We start from the raw sequence: 21,831 nt of genomic DNA, 5'->3' as shown, positions 1-21,831 counted from the left end.
ATTCAGACCAAGCCTTTTTTGGTCATTTGAAGGAAATGGGGCTATCTTGGAGTAGGAAAGCGTCAGGGAGGGTAGGGTAGGCATCTGCAAGAATCTAAACGGCTTTTCCACAGAAAAAGGACTCCACTCATTTGACTTAGCTACAGAGGAGAGAAGGGAAAGCCGCGAGTGGCAGGGGAAACTTCAGGGAGGCACATTTTGGGTTGATGAAGGGAAAAGCTCCCCAACAGCTGGAGCTCCCAGAAGACGGTGGGCTGCCCTGTGGTCACTAGGGTCACTACTCACCGGAGGTCTTCCAGCAAAGTCTAAAGGACCGCTTGTCCAGTACGGATGAAACAAGATGGCCTCTGAGGTCCCTTAATGTGCCTGGGAAATAGGAGCTAGCCAGGGTGCTGAAGTTTCCTTGACTTTCTCCTGATTCCCTCTCACTCTGCATCAAGAACATGTGGGTGTGGGAGAAGCACAAGTAGAAATTAGACTCCCCCACCCCCCAAGGAAATGTGAAAGTCCGCTCCAGTCGTACTTGACCATAGAGCTGGAGCGGTCGCTTTTTTTCTTCCTCCCGATGCCTCTTGGGGAGGCTCAGATGAGACTCTGCTCTTGCCTGAACATGAGGGAAGCACTTTGGATATAGTGGCCTAGAGAGCTGGGAAGGCTGCATCATAGCTATGCTGCCATGCCCTTCGCCTTCTTCCCTCTCCCCTTCCGACCCTGAATCCTTGCCAGCGGCTCCTTGATGGTAGTCCCCCAATTCAGTATGACAAGCAGAGGACAATGGAAGGGAGGCTGGATTTGGAGTTAAGAGCCTGAATTTCAATCCCACGCCCGCCACTTGCTGCCAAATTCTCAGGGACTCAGTTTCCTCATCTGTAAAGCGAAGGGGTTGGACTATAGGAGTCCTGAGGTATCCCTCAGCCTAGAGCGTTGATACCAGGACCTCACGTCCTCCTTGCTTGTTGTCGTTCTGCCCAGGTCCTGAAGCCCTTTCTCGCGACGACGGGACTTCAATCCGGCACTTCTCTGCACATCTCCCCCAGTTCTTATGCACACCCATGGCACAATGAGCAGCCCTCAGGAGCAGCTCAGCTGGTCTTCCTCTCCCACCTTGACCTTGAGTGAAAACAGAGCCTTTGGGGGGCTCCATGACGAGCGCCCGTCCCCCCGGAGCCGCGCTTCTCCCAAGCTCTTCGAGGATGTGGGGGAGAAAGGGGTGCTGCGAGCCGAGCTCACGGAGGGCATGACCAGCCCCATCGCCACAACAGCGCTGACCAGCGTCAGTGAGGACTCGAGGGACCAGTTTGAGAACAGCGTTTTGCAGCTCAGGGAACAAGAGGAATCTGAGACAACCACTTCTCAGAGCAACGGCCATGCAGGCAACGGGGAGAACACCAGCGGCACAGAGGACGTTAAGATCCAATTCAGCCGATCGGGCAGTGGGAGTGGCGGCTTCCTGGAAGGACTGTTCGGCTGCCTGAGGCCTGTATGGAACATCATAGGCAAGGCCTACTCCACCGACTATAAGCTCCAGCAGCAAGGTATGTGCTGGCATGGGGGGGGGGGGCACTTCTTTCCCATTGGGGACCCAGAGCCAGAGCTCCAAGGGGCCTTGGAGGCCAGCCCTCTTTTTACAGAGGAGGAAACTGAGGCCCAGAGAGGGGCAGTATAGTTCTAGAGCTGGGCAGTGCCTCAGAGGCCATTGAATCCAGCTTCACATTTTATAAATGAAGATATCAGGCCCAGAGAGGTTAAGCAACTCCCCTAAGATCACACAGCTAATCAACGCCAGAACAAGGATTTCATCCCAGGACCAGAGTCCAAACCCATCCCTCTTGCTGCTGCAACTACCATAAACTTCTGGTCTTTGGGTAAATTACAGAACTGAGGGCATATGGATGGAGAGTTCTTTGAGTTCTGCCATTTACTCTCTGGGTGACCCAGGGCAAGTCGCTGGACCCATCTATCCTCATCTGTAAAATACACAGGCCAGGGTAGATGGCTCCAAGGTCCCTTTCAACCAGACATCTCCCACCCCATATTCCTTTGAATGACTGAGTTAACACATTTACCCCTTTTGGGGGACAGCCGCCCCTCCCGGGTCTTCTGGGGTAGTGGTGAGCCTAAGAAAGAAAGGTTTACTTTTAAGACACTCCCCTCTGTCAGAAAACATGCCAGAGGACGTGTCCTCTTGGCCTGTTGGACCAAGTGGGTGTCTCTGAGATATATTGGGCTCTGCAAAGGAAACATGAAGTAGTGATAAAATGCCTGAGCTAAGCAGGGTGCAAGGCAGCACGTTAGTGTGTCCTCAAGCTCTAAACATCTGGGATTTGACAGTTGCTTCCTCTTTCAGCTGAGAGACGCACAGACTTGTCTATTCGTTTCAACAAGGGTTTACTAAGTGCAGGGCTGGGTGCTAGGTTCTGGGCTTACAAGAATGAAGCAGACCCTGCCCTGATGAGGCTGGGAGTGTACCCAGAGAAACAGATACCTTAATAGTCAGAAGGGTAGATAGATGCAGGTGTGTATACACACATATTCTGTTATTGTTGCAGATCCGTGATTTCATCTGTGTAGGAAACTCATAGGACCACGGATTCAGATATAGAAGGGACCTCAGAGACTATGGAATCCAGACCCCTTACTTTACAGATGAAGAAACTGAGGCTTGTAGATGTCCCAAGGCACTAAATACCCGAGGCAAGATTTGAACGTAGATCTTAGACTCCCAAACTCCAGACATCAAGTCTTACTGATTCCCACAGATAACTTTTTTTTTTAACCCCAACCCATGATGTAGTGGCTACAGAGAGGGAATCTGGGGGGGAGAAAATGCTAATACAGGGACAGGAAGCAAGCCCAGTTCCTCGGGTTGCCAGGTTGCCAACTCCTCTTCTTTTCGTCTCCACCCTCCACCAGGTTTTCAGAACCTTGTTTGTGAGTGTCCTGGACCCCCTTGAGCAGCCTCTGGAGAAGCCCAGGGCTGTTCCTCCCCCCTTACACCTCCACCCACCAGAATTGCATTTTTAAATTTTAAAAGTGAAGGAAATGTGGGATTTCAGTTAGAGATCAGTGAAAATGAAGGTATAATTGTTTTCCCATCCAAGTTTAAGGACTCCCTGCATTCAGCTCCCAGGTTAACTCTGCAGGGGCTCACTGCCCCCCTGCCCCTTCTTGTGTCTTGCTGGGATCCTGGGCCGAGAAGGAGGGCAGCTTGGCAGCGTGTATTTCCGCAGGCATTTCCCTGTCAGGGCCTTGCCCCAGTCACTACAGGTTTGAAACACTTCCTCTTCTTTTCTTCCTGCATAAACACAAAGTCTTTTCAGCCCAGCTGTTTGGACTCGCTCAGTGTTTGCTGGGCCAAGTTAAACGTATTGGGTTTATAACCTTTTCACTGGAGATACAGAAGCCAGAATGCTTTGGGACAGTCCTGGCGTCTCCCCGTGGGGGTGTTCCCTTCAGGAATCCAGATTGTGGCCTGTACCTGCCCACCTCTTGTCCATAACCTTCTCTGTGTTTGCCCAAGGGATCGAGACATCCCCCCCAGGAGGGAAGCCCTCCATGCTTTCCTCTGCTATGTGAGAACAGCCAGGGAGTACCCGACTATCCACTGATGAGCCATTCTCTTATCATGTGACCCACCAAGCCCCTTTTGTTCTTTAATCATGCATTTCTTTGCTAGCTTCCTTGGCACAGCTTGTCCTGCTGACTTCCTTGTTTATAATGGGTGGCAGCCTGCCCATGCTACCATATTCCTCTCAATTGCCCCAAAATAATAATGGTGGTTAGCATTTTTATAGTACCGACTATGTCCCAGGCATTGTACAAAGTCCTTTACAAACACCATATTGCTTAATTAATCCTCACAACAACCCTGTGAGGTTGGTGCTCTGATTATCCCCGCTTTTCAGTTGAAAAAACTGAAACAAACCAAGGTTATGTGACTTGCCCAGGGTCTCACAGCTACCAAGTGTTTAAGGCTGGATTTGAATTCACTTTTTCCTGACTCCAGGCCTAGGTGCTCCATCTACTGCGCCACCTAGTGTTCTGTGACACTCAGTCATACCAAGATAGAAAGGCCACCTAGCCCAGCCTCCTTACTTATCAGGGAGATGAAGAAGGTGAGTTGGCCATTGTCGTGTGGACAATGAGCCAGGATTGGAACTCAGGTCCTCTTACCCCAATCCTCTTCTTTCCCCACCACTGAAATTCCCCTGACCCACCAAGTCTTTAGTCCTTTTAATGGTTCTCTCATCTTTGTGGTCTCACCTTTCTGGTACCTCCTAAGTGTCCCACATTAGAAGTATGGGGGCAGTACATCTTACTGTTGGCCTGATGCTTCTTTCTCCCAGGCTGCTTCGCTGCCCCACCCACAAAAGAATCATCCAGTCTATTTAAAGATTGTGAGATTGGTGAACAGGGGTAGCTAGGTGGCACAGTGGATAAAGCATGGGCCCTGGATTCAGGAGTACCTGAGTTCAAATCCAGCCTCAGACACTTGACAATTACAAACTGTGTGAACCTGGGCAAGTCACTTAACCCCCATTGCCCCACAAAAGGAAAAAAAAAAAGAAAAAGAAAAAGAGATTGGTGAACAAAATCCCTTTCCATTTTTCTTCCACAATTAGGGACATCATTTTAATTTAAATTTTGTCCCTTCCTGGCTGGGTGACTCTGGACAAATCCCATTAAGCTTTCAGTGTTCCAGATAGGTCTGAGAGTCTTAAACCCCTAGCCCTAGCCAATTCCTAACCTAAATTTAGAAACTCTTAACCAAAAAAAAAAATTAAGATACATAAACAGCAATAAAAGTCAACAGAACTAGAAACTGTATACTTCTTTTATTGATGATTTCTTTAAAAAAAAAAGTATATGTGAAGCCAGTAGGTAGATGGAAAATGGATAGAAACAGGCAGTTTTCAAAGGAAGAAATGCGAACTATGAACAATAGTATATAAGATTGCTCCAGATCACTTATAACAAGAGAAACACACACCAGAACAACTCTGAGGTTTCCCCATCAGATTAGCCAAGGTGACAAAAGACAAAGATGGAATATGCTGGCGGGACTGATAAAAGACAGGCACATTAGTTCATTGTTCATGGAGTTGTGAATTGGTACCCTAGAAAACCCTAGGAAAATGTACTTCAAAAGTCACTACATTGCACATACCCTTTAACCCAAGGATGCATCTACTATGCTTAGAAGCCAAGAAGCTCAAAGATTCAGGGAAAGATCCTGTCCAGGGATCCTATGGATCACAGGTCTAAAGCTAGAGGGAGGGATCCCTGAAGCCAGCTAGTGTAACCCCCTCATTTCACAAATGAGGAGATTAGGACTGAGGAGTTAAGTAATGGGACAGCTTTGTGAGCACGCAGGCGGTGTTTTATGAAAATCACCAGAAGGAAATGGGGCTCCTAATTGCATTTTTTTTTTAGTGAGACAATTGGGGTTAAGTGACTTGCCCAGGGTCACACAACTAGTAAGTGTTAAGTGTCTGAGGCCGGATTCGAACTCAGGTACTCCTGACTCCAGGGCTGGTGCTCTATCCACTGTGTCACCTAGCTGCCCCTCCTAATTGCATTTTAATCTTGTTTGGGCCACACTTGAGAGTATTGTGGGCCCCATCCACGCCCCCAGCACATGTTTGGTACCTCTAGAGTACACAAAAGCTGTCTTCTTCTATCTGAAGGCCAACAGCATAGGAGCGTTAGCTTTGTTCTGCCTGTTCCCTGAGAGGAAGGTGGAGAGGGGCAACTTGGGCCCGAGAAGTTCTTAACAATTAATGCTGTCCTCATTGAAATGTTGGACAGTTATTATATGAAGTCAGTTCATATACACTTATATAGCATGGATGTTATCGTTACCACCTGCATGGCCCCAGTCAAGCCACATGCTCTCCTGATCCTCCTTCCTGTCCTCCATAAAATGAGGCCATTGGACAAAATCCAACTCAATAAGATTTAAAAAATTGAAATGTTTTGTTTTGACACAGTTATCCCCTCCCCCCAAAAAAACCAGTATCTTCCCTTAAGAAAAGGAAGCAAAGCTGCCTCCTTATGTGATTCTGACTGGCAGCGCCTGTCACTTTCCATTTTTGTCCTTTACAGTTTATTAACAGAAAGGAAGGACTTTTCAGCTTCCTCTTAGCATTTGGAACTAAAATCGGCCCTTGTGTTTGGCTTCAGTTTTATCATCTTTTAGACCCATTTACCTTATGACAGTTGTGTATGTTGTTCCTTTTGATCTGCTTTCTTTGCTTTGCTTCATTGGACGCAAGTCTTCCCATGTAGCTCTGAATCATTCATGTTCTTTGTTCCTTGTAGTACAGGAGCAGCCCGGTCCCTAATCCCTGAAAACATTTTACTTTCAGCTTTTGGCTATAACAAATACTGCTGACACACGCTTTACACATGTGCATACACACAAACGTGTGTCCATACATGTGTACATATGCATATGTTTGAATGTATGCATTGTTAGCACATACACGCAATAATGTATTTCTATGTATGCCCACACACATACTATGGCTTCTTTCTTTCTGACAATGACTTCCAATTCACATTTTTCTTGGAAGCTTTGGATGTAGGAGCTTCGACTTTGTTATCTTCTACTGAGGGTATATTTGGATCTACCTTGTCACCAAAGAAACTTTTGATGGTCTGCATCTTTTTCTGTCTCCTCATTATCCTAGCCTCTTTCTTTCTTTCTTTGTTTTGCAGGGCAATGGGGGTTAAGTGACTTGCCCAGGGTCACACAGCTAGTAAGTGTCAAGTGTCTGAGGTCAGATTTGGACTCAGGTCCTCCTAAATCCAGGGCCAATGCTTTATCCACTGCACCACCTAGCTGCCCCACCTACCCTATTTCTTGACTTTTAACTCCTTCTTAAAGTGGGGCACTACTTCCAGGATGCACTGTCCCAAGTTTCAGGGGGTCCCAGGTGGTACTATTTAAGGAGAGGCACGTTCTCAGCTCACCTGGCTTGTTCTCTGGTCTGTCCTGACAGTGACTTCCTTGGGTATAGAAACAGTGGTGAAATAGATTTAACAAAGGGCATGAATAGCTGAGTCGCTCTTACAGATTATTACAAAGAGCTTTCTAGAACAGTTGGTCCAACCTTCCAGCAGTGAATGAATGTACCTGTCTGTCCACAGCCCCTCCAGCATTAGCTTTTTCTAGGTTGTGCCATTTTTGCCAGTGTGATTGATATTCTCTTGTGATTAGGGCTCTTAAACACTTTATTCACACTTAGTCTGCTGCTGCTTTTGAAAACTGCTCACATTCTTTGGCCAGATGGATGAAATGAATTTATTAAGGGGCTGATTTGTGTTAAACACTGGGACTAAAGACAAAAAAATGAAGCAGTCCCTGCCTTGCGGAACTTACTGAGGGGGGTATAACATGTACTCAGATAAATACAATACAAGATGGGGAGTGATGAGAACAAAGGAGATGGCCAGATAAAATGGTGTTGGAATATTTGAGGATGAAGGGAAACTCTTATCCAGAGGAATTGGGAAAGGCTTCTCAGAGGAGATCATAACTAAGCTGAGACTTGAAGGAAGAAGAGAATGCTGGGTAAGGAGGATGTGGTATTTTGGAGTGCATTTCAGACACGGGAGAATGGTCTAAGTGAGAGCTGCCCAACCCGATGCGTGTCATCCCCCAAACTCCCTAGTGGTGCCTGAACCAAATTAAAATGTAATTGGGGGGCAGCTAGGTGGCACAGTGGATAGAGCACTGGCCCTGGAGTCAGGAGTACCTGAGTTCAAATCCGGCCTCAGACACCTAACACTAGCTGTGTGACCCTGGGCAAGTCACTTAACCCCAATTGCCTCACTTTAAAAAAAACTGTAATTGGCAACTATTTAAGAAAATAAACAGAAATACTACATTTTGAAACCAAATCAATGTGTGGCATCAGGGATCCTTAGGTCCAGTTTAGTGGCCCCCCATTTCTAGTTGGGCTTTCTAGTACAGGTCTAGTGATGGCATGTTGAGATCTGAGCACAGAAGCCAGTTTGTCTGGGGTGTGGAGTTTATGAAGAAGAATACTGTGAACTGAGGCTGAAGTTGATTGGGGTAGACCTTATTTGCCAGGCTAACGAGGCACCAGGGAACCACTGAGAGCTTTCCCAAATATTCTATGATTCATTCTCATCCCCTAATAAAGAGTTAACTCTGTAGGGTGGTGGGAACCATGTAAAATAATCCCACCACAGATGTTGGGGTGTGAGATTGGGAGCCAAGGGGATGAGGTTAAGAAGGCATCAAGGCAGGAGAGTTGGTGCTACTGGGAGGAGGAGGGGATGCACATGGGTCACATGGGGAGAAGTGGGGGAAGGTTCTGGCCTCCCCAAAGCAATCGCAGCTTAGGATTCTGCTTTCAGAGCTGGTTTTCTCCAAGGTGAGAAGGGCCAAACTCCCCTGCTACGCTCCTTGATCTTCCCAGCTGCCTCTTACCATGTTCATGATCCTTGGCTTTGCTACTAAAGTGGCCAGGGAAAGTCGTTTGGGATTTCACTTAATTTTTGTAGGTTTTGGGCAGCTCTAGTGAAAGGCTTGGTGAGCAGGAGAAGGATTGGTTAAACTTGTCTGAAAAATTATCTGTGTGTTCTCCCTTATTTCCAGCCCTCCCTGAGTTTATGAGGTGTACAAATGGATCTGACCCACAAAGGACATTAGGGTGCATCTGTCTAACCACATCCCCATCACTCAGGGTTTCAATATTGGTTCTAGTTCTAAGGGAGATGAAGCAATGTACACAGCAGAGCCAGACAACCGGCCCTGGGGAGGAGAGTGTCTGTGGAGTTTTACCCTCAGGTAGACCAGGAAGCTAGAGAGACTTTCATAAATACAACACTGCAGGGTAAGCAGGCCCCAGCCACCTTGAAATAGACCAATAATAAGCAGACAAAAGGAGGATAAACTGAGGGACTGCTAGAAGAATTCTTTTGTTTTAGTGGCTGAATTTAAAGGATTCCTTGTCATTCCGGCTATTTGAACCTACAGATCCCCTTCCTCCCTCTGGAAAGGGGATCTAGTCTAAGCTGGTCAGTTGAGCGAGAACCTTGGGAGATCCCCTCCAGTAATATCTGTGGGGTTCAATATCTTCCTCTGTAAAATGAGAGATGCCTCTGAGGTCCTTTGAACCCTACATCTGTGGCTCTCTGGCTAATGCTGACATCTCCTGCTTGTCCTTCACCGCCCAATAAACAGTGAGTCGGGTCTTGTTCAGAGATAAAACGACACCTTCCCAGCTCACTGAACAGAGATGTTGAACTTTGAAGGAAAAGGGAACAGTAATAACAGTGCAGTCTACAGACTCTAGACTCCTCAGTCCGGGTGCCACCATCCATGTCAGCGCTTTCTCCTTCCTCAGATTGTCTTGTGGTGATTTATCTGCCTACATTTCTATCCCCCCAGTAGAACATAAGTTTCTTGAGGCCAAACCTTTTCCCCCCTTTTTGTCTTTGTATCCCCAGAATAAATCAGCACAGTGTCTCTTTTTTATTCTTTATGATAAGATTGGCTCTCTGGGAGAGGGAGGGGTGGCTGGAACACACTGGGCAAGGTCTTTGACCTGAAAACAAAGATATCAATAACAATTCCTCTTGTCCCTTCTGGCTCTAAATCAATGACCCTCCAGAGGCCTGGTCTGTTTTCTGTCATCATGTATTGACCCCAAACCAGAATCCTGCCTTGCCTGGAGGACAGCCTTGCCCTGAGCAGGCCGCTAGGGTAGGAACTTCAGAGCATGGGAGCGTGGGAGCTCCCGAGAGCCCTCAGACAGAGATCTCTTCACAGTCATCTCCCCATTGTGTGCCCAGATACTTGGGAAGTCCCCTTCGAGGAGATCTCAGAGCTGCAGTGGCTGGGCAGTGGAGCCCAGGGCGCTGTCTTCTTGGGCAAGTTCCGAGCGGAGGAGGTGGCCATCAAGAAGGTGCGGGAGCAGAATGAGACAGACATCAAGCACCTTCGGAAGCTGAAACACCCCAACATCATCGCCTTCAAGTAAGTAGCACCTGGTTCTCTCGTCCAGCAGAGTCTGCAGCCCCAGGAAGAAGGGGAAAGGTGCAGCCGTCATTTCAGCATCATGGGGGAGATGGCCCTGGGCACTCAAAGAATATTTGTGAGTGGAGGCCGTGGATGGGCAGCCAGGGGGCACCACGGTGCCCAGCACTGGCCCCGGGGGTCAGGAGGACTTGGATTTAAATCCAGCCTCAGACACTTACTTACCTGCGAGGCCCTGGGCAAGTGACTTGCCCTGTGAGTCTCCCTTTCCTAATCTTTCAAAGGGAATAGTAACAGCACCTCCCTCCCAGGGTTCTTGTGAGGATCCAGTGGGATAATAATTGTAAAGCACTTAGCCCCGTGCACATGGTAAGCACTGTATGCATTAGTTGTTATTATCATTAGTTATTCTCATTACACAGTGGGCCTGAGGCCAGCCGCCAAAGTGTGAGGGGAGACGTGAGGCATCAATGGAAGATACCCAACAAGGATGACCTGGTGTTGGCCTTCGAGGACTGGGAGGTTCAGTTAGGAGATAGGGCTAACCAATATGGAATGCTTACGGCATGCTAATGACCCACTAACTGGGAGAGTGAATGCTCATGGGATGATGAATCGAAAGGAAGCAGGTGCCCTACTTATCCCCATTACACAGATAAGGCCAATCAAGGTGAAGGGCCTTGACTAGGGTCACATGGCTTCCAAGTGTCTGAGGCACTGCATTTTACGCATGGGAAAGCAGGTCTCATTCTCCTAGAAGGGCCACATGACTACGTCCCACTGGTCCATGAAGGACAACAAAAGATTCCTCCTTGGGGAATGGTCTTGGCCTTGCTTATAAAGAAAAGTTCTTTGGAGATAGGCCCATGTTCACCTGGGCCATTACCTTACCCTCATAAGCCCTGAGCTTTGTCCTTTTCTAAGTGGTGGAATATCTAGAGACAGCTGGATGGGACTTTGATTGAGCGGTGGGCCTAGAGTCTGGAAGGCTTGAGTTCAAATTCAGCTCCAGATATTTACTAGCTGTATGACTCTGGGCAAGTCACTTAATTTTTTGATGCCTCAGATTCCTTGACTACAGAATGGAGACTATAATACTACCTCCCTCCCAGGGTTATTGTGAAGATCAAATTAGAGCCTGGTAAAGTAGGAAACTTCCCTTTATGTTAAAGGGAAGAGAGAGGGGTCTGTAGCCCATGGGCCAGTGAGCATAATCTCAATTCCTGTCAAAATCTTCCTTTTTCCTTATCCATCTGTCTTCCTTCTGTGACAGCACAGTGCAACAGAGAGAACATTGTCCTGGAGTCCAAGAACCTGGGTTCAAATCCCACCGTTGCTCTTTACTGCCTGGATCATGGCTCTTTGACAGGCTGTTTCTAAAGCCGTCAGTAAAATAAGAGGGTTGGACTGATGGCCCTTCAAGGCCCTTGCAGCTCTCCAGTTATTGTCCTAAATCTGGACGTGAGCCTCCTGTGCTGCCCTAACTCACTCTTCCGACAGCTCCCTCTTTTCTTCCTCTTCAGCATCATTTGAATGTGTGTCATTGGTACTTTTGTCTGGAGGGGTCGGTCCCCCCCCCCCAGTCCCTCTTGAGCTGACTCCTATTGTGAGCTCATAGGCCATGGGACACGGCTTGTCTTTTCTTTGAACCACAAGCTGTGTGAGCCTTGATTTCCCTTTTCTTCCTTCTCCTCACCTGTAAGAGTAGAGGGAGGTTAGAGCAGATGACCTAGAAGGTCGTTCACAACATTTATTTGGCTCCAACTGGTAGCAAAGCTACAGAGAACACCTGAGCTGAAAATACTGTTTATATTCATTCTCAAGGAGGGGAAGAAAACAAGGATGGTTACGTCTCCAGGCTTGTTTTCTCTTCCCACCAGTCATCCTGGGGGAGCAGGCATTATGGTAAACTTTTTTTTTTTTTGGTGAGGCAGTTGGGGTTAAGTGACTTGCCCAGGGTCACACAGCTAGTAGTATTAAGTGTCTGAGGCCGGATTTGAACTCAGGTCCTCCTGAATCCAGGGCTGGTGCTCTATCCACTGGGCCACCTAGCTGCCCCAGGAGCAGGCATTATTAACCCTATCTTAAAGGGAAGATACTAGTGTCCATATGGGAATTGTGTGATTTTTTTCAGTCATTTTTCAATCGTGTCTGACTCTAGGTGACCCCATCTGGGGTTTTCTTGGCTGAGATACTAGAGTGCTTTGCCCCACTTCCTTCTCCAGCTCATTTTGTAGACTGAGGCAAACAAGGTTCAGTGACTTGCCCAGGGTCATACAGGTAAGTGTCTGAGTTCAGATTTGAACTCAGAAAGACCAGTTCAAGGATGGAACTCTGTGCACTATGGCGCCACCTAGGGGGCCTACAGAGAAGCGAATCTGTTGTTAATTCGGTCACGGCTGGTCCCGCTCAGGTTTTCTCTCCACCTCCTGCATCCCCTGCTGCTTCCTTCAGATCTCAGCTAAAATGCCACCTCCTATAAGAAGCCCTTCCCAGTCCCCTTAATAGCAGATCCTTTCCCCTGCCGGTGATCTCAATTTAGTCCATCCTTAGCCTTGTTTCTACACAACGGTTTTCATGGTGTCTCCCCCATTGCCCCATGAAGCTGAGAGCAGGGACTGTCCTTTGCCTCTTTTTGTATCCCAAGTGCTTAGCCCGGTGCCTGGCATCTAGTAGGTGCTTAATAAATGCTTGTTGACTGACTGACTGACTAACTAGTTAAACCCAAGGATCCCTCGCCCCTTGCCTTCTGCCTTCCCCAGCCAGAGAACCCTCATCTCTGGTGAACTCCATTGTCCCCAGCTTCAGAGCATGGTTGTGGACCATCATCGAACCTCACCCATGTTGCTAAGTCCTGAGATCCAGCCTCAGCTGGACTCTTCCCTGACTCAGTCCTGCTGCCTCTGGTACACAGCCTGCTGACCATGGGCAGACCATACATCCTGCCTGAGCCTCAGTTTCCTCTTCTGTGAAATGAGTTTGGACTGGATGACTCCTGTCACGAATGAGTATGCCTGCACACACACGCACACACACTCACATGCAAGCATTTACAAAGGAAACATACATCGAGTTAGCGCCAAGGAACTAAATACCAGATGATGGGAGGGGTAGGATTGGAGCAGGCTTCCTGGAGACCCGAGTGTGTGAGCTGTGCTGTGAGGGAGGAGAGGGACCCCCTGAGGTGGAGGTGAGGAGGCAGGTAGGCAGCCAGCAAGAGCACGGACCAGCTCAGTACAAGCCCGCACATCCTCCATCAAGATGAGGCCTCCCCTGCCACTGCCAGTGTCCCCCTCACATCTGCCACTTTTCTCTCCACGGGGGTCTCCCCCGGAGCAGGTCAGCCTGGTCCTTCCTGCTGCCCCCTCACTAGGCCAGCTGCAGAAAGCCCTGGGCTTGCTCGGAGGCCAGGGTTCATTAGCATTTATTTGGTGTATAGACGTATAGACACACCGGCAGATAGATGCTTACAGGCAGAATGCTTCTACTTTCTCTTGCATGTTCAGGGCCCAGCCTGGTACAGGGCAGGTGCTTCATGATTGGACGGTTGATTTCTGGACTCTAAGGTCTTTGAGGGCCCGATGCCTGGCGCATGACAGGCACTCGATAGATTCTCATTACTCAGTATTAGCACTAATAATTATGTTTTTCAGAGACCCCCATTCCCTTTGAAAAGTGGCTCTCCATTAATATGGCATGAATTCATGGTGGGGCTTTTAATTTTTTTTCCTTGGAAGGGGTGTTTGCACCCAGGCCCCCTGTTACTGCATCATCATGGAGTACTGTGCCCACGGACAGCTCTATGAGGTCTTGAGAGCTGGAAGAAAGATCACACCCCGCCTGCTAGTGGACTGGTCTACAGGGATCGCCAGCGGCATGAATTACCTACACCTGCATAAGATCATCCATCGGGACCTTAAATCTCCCAAGTAAGTGGCACCTGAAGGGAAGGGGAGAGGGCAGAGGGGGCACAGCGGCAGGAAGGTAAGGGAGAACGCCCTTGTTTGGAGGGACCCAGTTTTGTAGGCCTCAGATCCTACGTTTGGAGCTGGGAGGAACCTTGGCAGCCTCTTGTCCACCTCCCTCCTTTGAGGGGGTGAAGGGGCCCAGGGAGGGGACAGAGCTTTCCGGGAAGCCCAGGGCTTCAACCTCCCCATCAAGGCTTCTTTCCACATCGGATGTTTGAATGGTTTGGGTTCAAATCAAGAGGACCAGTCCCAGGACCCCGGGGCCCTGGGAAGTGTCTACCAGATTCCTAACCCCCATGGGCAACCGGTTTCCAAGTTCTTTGTTTCTCAATCCTCTTAGGCGGCAGCACTGTGGGCTTCTCTTTCTCCAATGGACTGATTCTGAGGCCCTGGGGATACAAAGGAAAATTTGTAGAATGATGGGTTGGAGGGGCAGCTAGGTGGCACAGTGGATAAAGCACCAGCCCTGGATTCAGGAGGACCTGAGTTCAAATCCGGCCTCAGACACTTAATACTTACTAACTGTGTGACCCTGGGCAAGTCACTTAACCCTCATTGCCCTACCCCCCAAAAAAAAAAAGAATGATGGGTTGAGTGGAATGCTATCTAAGGTCCCTTTCTTGACAAACCAATTATCCTATCTCATTGATGAAGAAGCATTCATTACCTGCTGGCTGTGTGCCCAGCACGAGATCAAGTACAAAAGTGAAGCCGGTCCCTGGCCTCAGGGAATTTACATACTAACAAAAGGTGATAATACCTTTGGGGAGTGGCAGCTAGAAGGAATATTGTGGTTTAGAAAGTGAGTGGATCCATAGGGGAACAGATTAACACATCCTTTCTAGTGGCCCTGACATTGATTTTATTTGGGGTCTAGAGCTTGAATCTGGAGGAGGGGGTGGGGTTAGGGTACATGCCCAGCATCCCGGGGACGAACAATATAATGGGAGGAGGAGGGTAAAGGGAAGCATCACTGTGGCTGCCCTGGATGCGAGCCTGTGAGACCCTCATTAAGGAGGACCGAAGGTCCCAGGGCATCAGACCAATCATTGAGCAAAAATCAAAATTCACATCAAAATGGGAGAAAGGATTACAACAGCTCCAACCCAATCTATTTACATAAGCTTTGGACTGAAGAAATGAGAAATGGATATAAGTAAAAACCATTTTATGAAAAATGTTTAACCATGGGGGCAGCTAGGTGGCGTAGTGGATAAAGCACCGGCCCTGGATTCAGGAGTACCTGAGTTCAAATCCGGCCTCAGACTTTTGACACTTAACTAACTGTGTGACCCTGGGCAAGTCACTTAACCCTCATTGCCCTGCAGAAAAAAAAGAAAAGAAAAAAGTCTAACCATTGTAAAACATTTTGTCACAACAAGGAGGCCCAAAGAGCCCAGAAAACCCTTGATCTCTGTAGGCAAAGGTAAAGTCCAGTATCTTGGTGTGTTCCTTCACTGAGCTAGGCAAAGTGTATCTCCATTTCTTTTTTTCCCTTGGGTTTGTCCCAAATAAGATTTGAACTTTTGGGGGGTCCCCCCAAGAAATCCATCAATAATTTTCTCACAATAGGGATCAATATTTGTTAAGTGCTGTAATAATGCTAGTTATCATTATTATTAATTATTAGGCTGTCACTGGAGCAGGAAGCCCCTTTGTTCATGTTTTCTCTGAGGACAAAACTCCAGCAATGGCTGAAAGTTGCAAAGAGGCAAAGTTAGTCTTAATGTTAGGGAAAACGTCCCCATAGTAAGACCTCCTCCAAAATGGACTGGGCCACCATGGCCAGTAATGAGCTCTCCATCACTAGAGAGATAACCAAGCACCAGGGAGGTGGGTGCAGGTCTCTTCCCAACCCTGAAGCTTCCAAAATTCTCTAATTCCTTCTTCACCAGCACTGGCCCATGGCCATCTATCTCCTAGTTTAGCTAGAGCATTCTGTCCAGCTTTTAGATGCCCACAGAACAAGGCAGTGCAGAGCTTAGCTTGCGCCTGCCCTGAGCTAGATACCCAGCCGTGCTGCCCTTGTGACACTTGTGAGTCCCCAGTCGTCCTCCTGCATCTCGGGTGAGTGCTCCAGTTACATGTGATAGTTTTCAACATTTTTTTCATAAGATTTTTAGTTCCACATTTTTCTCCCTCCCTCCCCCCCCTCCCCAAGACAGAAAGCAATCTGATTCCTTGGGCAAGTCACTTAACCCTCATTGCCCTGCAAAAAATCCCAAAAACAAAACAAAACAAAAAGAAAAAAAGAAAAAACAAATGGGGGCAGGTAGGTGGCACAGTGGATAAAGCACCGGCCCTGAATTCAGAAGAACCTGAGTTCAAATCTGACCTCAGACATTTGACACTTACTAGCTGTGTGACCTTGGGCAAGTCACTTAACCCTCATTGCCCTGCAAAAAAACAAAACAAAACAAAAAGAGAAAGTAATCTGAGGTTGTATATGTACAATCACATTAAACATTTCTGCATTAGTCATGTTGTGAAAGAAGAATCAGAGCACAAGGGGAAAACCTCAAAAAACAAAAACAAAAGTAGAAACAGGCTGGTTCAGTCTATTCAGAATCCACAATTCTTTTTTCTGGATGTAGAGATCATTTTTTCTTTGGAATTGTATCGGATCATTGCACTGCTGAGAAGAGCTAGGTCTATCACAGCTGATCATCACACATGGTTCTCCTGGTTCTGCTCACTTCACTCAGCATCGGTCCACTTAAAAGTGTTTACAGGTTTTTCTAAAATCTACTTGCTCATTGTTTCTTTTCTTTTTTTTGTTTGTTTTTTGTGGGGCAGTGAGGGTTAAGTGACTTGCCCAAGGTCATACAGCTAGTAAGTGTCAAGTGGCTGATTCCGGATTTGAACTCAGGTCCTCCTGAATCCAGGGCTGGTGCTTTATGCACTGCGCCACCTAGCTGCCCCTGCTCATCGTTTCTTACAGCATAATAGTATTCCACTACATTCATATACCACAACTTGTTTAGCCATGCCCCAGTTGATGGGCATTCCCTCAATTTCCAGTTCTTTGCTACCACAAAGAGCTGCTATAAATATTTGGGTATGTGTGGGTCCTTTTCCCTTTTCTTTTATCTCTTTGGGATACAGACCTAGCAGTGGTATTGCTGGGTCAAAGGGTCATGCACAGCCCACAGCCTTTGGGCACAGCTGAACTTTGGCCAGATCAATAATGCATCTCAATTCCTGCATGGGACCAGCCGTCCCTGTTACCTGGAATGCTCCCCCACCTCCCCCTTGCTTCCCACCAGAGGCGGGCCCAAAACAGCCAGGTTTGAGAACACCCACAGTCCCTTTTCTGTATAGACTTTATTATATCTACTGCCCTTGTGTCTGGGCTCTTTTCCACGCCCTCCACAGGTGAATGTAAGACTCTTGAGCACAGGGTCTGCTGGGGTTTTTGTCTTTGTATCATTCACGTTGTAGCTGAGTCCATGGAACTATGTGCAGTTCTGTGGATTGTCCTCCACACTGTACACAGCAGGCGCTCAATCCATGCCTATGGAATTAAGATGAACTTTCACTGTCGTCTTTTCCCCCTGAGCTCACCCTGCAGACTTTCTGTCTATCTCTTTTTCAGTGTGTTAGTCACTCATACAGACGCAGTCAAAATTTCTGACTTTGGCACCTCAAAAGAACTCAGTGACAAAAGCACGAAAATGTCCTTCGCGGGCACTGTGGCGTGGATGGCCCCCGAGGTGATCCGAAATGAGCCAGTCTCAGAAAAAGTGGACATCTGGTGAGTGGCTGCCCCATTGTCCATCCCCCCTCAGTCAGCTTTCCCTTCCTTCCAGAGGCCCAGAGAGGGAGAGAGATTTGGCCCAGGACACACGGCTTGGGGGGGGGGCAGGGGGGGGGCGGGGGGGGGGGACACTTTCTCTCTACCCCTTGTCCTGGGATCAAACACTGAAGTCTCTACACCTGTCAAGTGCTTCTCACACCTGCTTTTTGTATTTTAGCCCAGTACTTGTGCATCTGGGCTCCCCCAAAAGAGAAAGGATGTAGGAGCTGGTCTCCAGCACCCCTTCTAGACCTACACCCATGTTCCTTTGATGACCAGCTCCTGGAGGCAAAACTATGTTCATTATCTCCTCACTGCTCTCCAAGCTCAGCTTTGCACACAGTAGGCAGCTTGGTGGAGCAATGCATAGAACCTTGGACCTAGAGTCAGCAAGTCCCGAGTTCCAATCCTGATTAGCTGTGTGACCCTGGGCAAGTCACATAACCTTTCTACACCTTAGTTTCTTTTGTCAAATGGGGACGATACTAGCACCTGCCTCTACCTCCCGGATGATTGTGAGGATCAAATGAGATAAGCAAAGCCCTTTAAACCTTAGAGCTGTGACAGTATTATTATCCTCAGCATCTGTGGGTAATTAATGAGTCCTTATTACATTAAATTTGTTTAATTGAATTAAAGAAAACCACGATGTTGGAAGCCTTCAGTATGGTGCTTCAGAGACGCAGGGCCCACAGTGACTAGAGTAGGGGAGTGCGGTCAATAAGACCTGGATTCAGATCCCACCTCAGGCTCCTACTGGCCATGTGACCCTGGGCAAGTCCCTTCCCCTCTTTGTGCCTCAGTTTCTTCAATTGTAAAATGGAGGGATTGGTCTCTAGAATCTCTTCTGGATCTTGGATGCTGGGATGTGTCTAGAAGCCGTGTCCTTTCCCATGGGCTGTCCCAGAGATCCCCTGGTTTGTGCCTGTTCCCAGGCCTGAGAGCCCCTGGTTCTGAATGGGCAGCCACCAGGAGACCAGCAGGAGTGGGGCCTCACAGTCCCCGGCGACTGTTGCTCTCCACCTAGAAGGCGCTGGCTGCTGCATGTACCCCCTTTACATGGGAGGTGTGAAACATCCATATTTGAAGCCCCGATTTCCAGGCTCCAAGAGCACACACATAGCTCAGGACCTCAAAGGCCATCATTGAACTTCTCCTCCCCCCGCCCTGCCCCATTTTGGTTGGTTGGTTGGTTGGTTTTTTTTTAGTGAGGCAATTAGAGTTAAGTGACTTGCCCAGGGTCACACAGCTAGTAAGTGTTAAGTGTCTGAGGCCAGATTTGAACTCAAGTACTCCATACTCCAGGGCTGGTGCTCTATCCACTGCACCACCTGGCTGCCCCTCCCCTGTTTTACAAATGAAGAAACTGAGGCACAGAGAGTTTAAGCAGCTTTCCAGTGGCTTCACCCATCACAAGTACCTTGATGCTCTCCTGTTTCTTGTTTCCAACAGTCCCTGGTGACTAAACATGCCAGCATCCCCACCAGCCACACAAAGCCCCTTCCCCACTCTGTGTTGTCCCATTTTTCAGGTCTTTTGGAGTGGTGCTCTGGGAGCTGCTGACGGGGGAGATCCCGTACAAAGATGTGGACTCGTCGGCCATCATCTGGGGCGTGGGCAGCAACAGCCTGCACCTGCCCGTCCCCTCCACATGTCCTGATGGGTTCAAGATCCTCATGAAGCAGACCTGGTACCAGAGTCCTCCTGTCCAGAGCCTCCCAGACCGCCCCAGGCGGGGCCTCGGGCCGTCTGCACCAACCCCTCCTTTTACAGAGGGGGAAACCGAGGCTAGGGAGGCGAAGGCCAATTGGCAGTGGGGGGGAAGGGGGGGGCTCCAGCTCAAACCCTTTTCTCTTGACTCTGCATTCAATGCTCCACACACCCCTCCCCCAGCCTGTGGCTACTGTTCTGTGCCCTTCCCATCCAAGACCAGAATAGGGAAGAGAGGACACATGTGGGGTGGACAGCTCATACTGCAGATCTCTCCAAGTTCTGTGTCCCGGCTCTCAAGGGCTAATGGGTCATCAGGAGACGTCAGGTCTCAGGAAGGTCCAGAAGCATTATGGTGCAGTGGGTTCAGATCCCAACACAGACCATTACCAGCAGTGGGATCTAATACACATTCTCCAGGCCTCAGTTTCCCCATATGTAAAATGTCATTGGACTTGGTGACCCGATGTGTCTTCCAGCCCTAAATCTATGTGTGTGATCCTTTGAAGGGAAGGGAGGAAGTGAACAAGCAAGAAAGCATTTATTAAGCTCCTACTGTATGCCAGGCACTGTGCTAAGCATTTCATCCTTATCATCTCATTGATCTTCACAACCCGGGGAGGTGGCTTTCATCATCCCCATTTTGCAGATGAGGAAACTGAGGCAAGGAAAGATTCATAACCTGCCCCAATTTACACAGGCCATATCTGAGGCAGGATTCGAACTCAGGTCTTCCTGACTCCAGGCCTCCCCTGGCTGCCTCTAGCTGAGCTGAAAATGTTCATGATGAAACAACATCAGCCCTTCCCCCTCCCACTTCAGAATGGAGCTCACCGACTGTGTCTGCCTTAACTTTAGGCAGAGCAAGCCCCGAAATCGGCCTTCTTTCCGCCAGACGCTTCTGCATCTCGACATCGCCTCTGCAGATGTGCTCGCCACACCACAGGAGACCTACTTCAAATCTCAGGTGAGTGGGAAGATGCTGTGAATCGGTCCCCTCCTGCAGGCAATCACAGCCTGTCCTCCTCTTGCCAGCTGCAACGACAGGGACTGTGTCACTGCCCTGCTCAAGCATCTGCACTGGCTCCCTGTTGCCAGTGGGACAGAGCCTCAGCCTGGTGTTCAAGGCCCTCTGCCATGTGCCTGCCATCCAGCCCCCATCACTCAGGGCTCTAGCCAAACTGGCTTCCTGGCCTTTTCTCCCAGTTAGCATCATCTCACCTCTCATGGCTGGAATGCACTCCCTCCTCCCTCCTCCGTCCTCCTCTTGGAGTAAGCTCCTTAAAGGCAGGGCTATTCCCGTCTTGTTCTTCTTTCCTGGTCCATGCATAGTATGCCGTGCACATGGTTGGTGCCTGATCAAATCGAATTGGATTGACCCGAATCCCAGGCTCCCCGAGGCTGAGCGCAGGGTCTCCTCCAGGAAGCCTTTGCTGATCCCTCCTGTTTGCTGCTGCTCTTTCTCTCCTCAGATTACCTGGATGTGACTTAGCTCTGTTTCCCCCCAGCAGAATGTAAGGTCCTTGAAGGCAAGGATGTCCCCATTTTGTCTTGGGGTCCCCAGTGCCTGAGTGCACACAGTGAGTGCTTCATAAAGGGCCGTCCAGTTACGTTGATCCGGAGAGTCAGGGCTGTGGGGGCAAGGCCTTCTTTCTTTGGCTGTGACACGTTTTCTGATAGGCTGCCCCTCGCCATCCCCTCTTGGGTCTGTTAGTTTTCTGCCCCAATTAAATACTAGTCACTGGACAGGAAACTCCCTTTTCCTCTCCGTGTTGGATGCCTGGCTCACCAGCTGAGGCTCTGCCGGTCAGCCCCCGTTCCTTCCCTAGGTGGGCCACCCAGCCAGACGTTGCTCATCATTTCTGCTAAAGTTGTCAGGTACCTTTGCTGCCCAGAAACAAGCCTGAAAGCTTGTTTATCGCTCACATGTGCCCAAAGATAAAGCTGCTCTGAATAGGTAAATCGGGCCTCTAAACAACTTCCTCTCCTCCTTTGTGGGACAAGCCACCACACCTTTGCACAAGCTGTGCCCCCACCTGGAACACTGTGCCTTCTACCTGGATTCCTGACACACTCAGCTCCTCCTAGAGGAGATCTTCTCAATCTCCCATCCCCCAGCTTTTAGTACTCCCCCTTCAAATGAGCTTGTATCTGTAGAGAGAGCTGTCATCGGTGTGAGGAAGACCTGAGTTCAGGTCCTACCGCAAACCTATACTGGCCTTGCAGCCCTGGGCAGTTCCCTTAATTGTCAGTTTTCTGAGCAGCTCTTGAAGCCTCTGAGTGAGGGAGAAAGTGCAGACCTGTGTTGACAGAGGAAGCTTCCTCACCTCAGCCATTCCCCTTTC

General features: G+C 48.8%; 1 protein-coding gene across 5 annotated transcripts in view; it reads left to right on the top strand.

Moving 5' to 3' along the window:
* The window catches only part of MAP3K13 (mitogen-activated protein kinase kinase kinase 13), a 194,106-nt gene that overhangs the window by 162,663 nt on the left and 9,612 nt on the right, over positions 1–21,831 (top strand). For all 5 annotated transcript variants that reach the window (XM_044001650.1, XM_044001649.1, XM_044001647.1 and 2 more), the window contains 6 exons: positions 973–1,535; positions 9,829–10,012; positions 13,750–13,941; positions 17,576–17,734; positions 19,308–19,466; positions 20,345–20,453. In XM_044001650.1, the coding sequence (XP_043857585.1) occupies positions 1,043–1,535; positions 9,829–10,012; positions 13,750–13,941; positions 17,576–17,734; positions 19,308–19,466; positions 20,345–20,453 (1,296 nt within the window). In that variant the 5' untranslated portion in view covers positions 973–1,042. The remainder of the gene's footprint in view (positions 1–972; positions 1,536–9,828; positions 10,013–13,749; positions 13,942–17,575; positions 17,735–19,307; positions 19,467–20,344; positions 20,454–21,831) is intronic.

The sequence above is a fragment of the Dromiciops gliroides genome, chromosome 4 (genome assembly GCF_019393635.1).
Source record: "Dromiciops gliroides isolate mDroGli1 chromosome 4, mDroGli1.pri, whole genome shotgun sequence".
NCBI classification, from domain to species: Eukaryota; Metazoa; Chordata; class Mammalia; order Microbiotheria; family Microbiotheriidae; genus Dromiciops; species Dromiciops gliroides.
The sequence above is the reverse complement of the archived record's forward strand: the minus strand, read 5'-3'. Positions and strand labels throughout refer to the sequence as shown.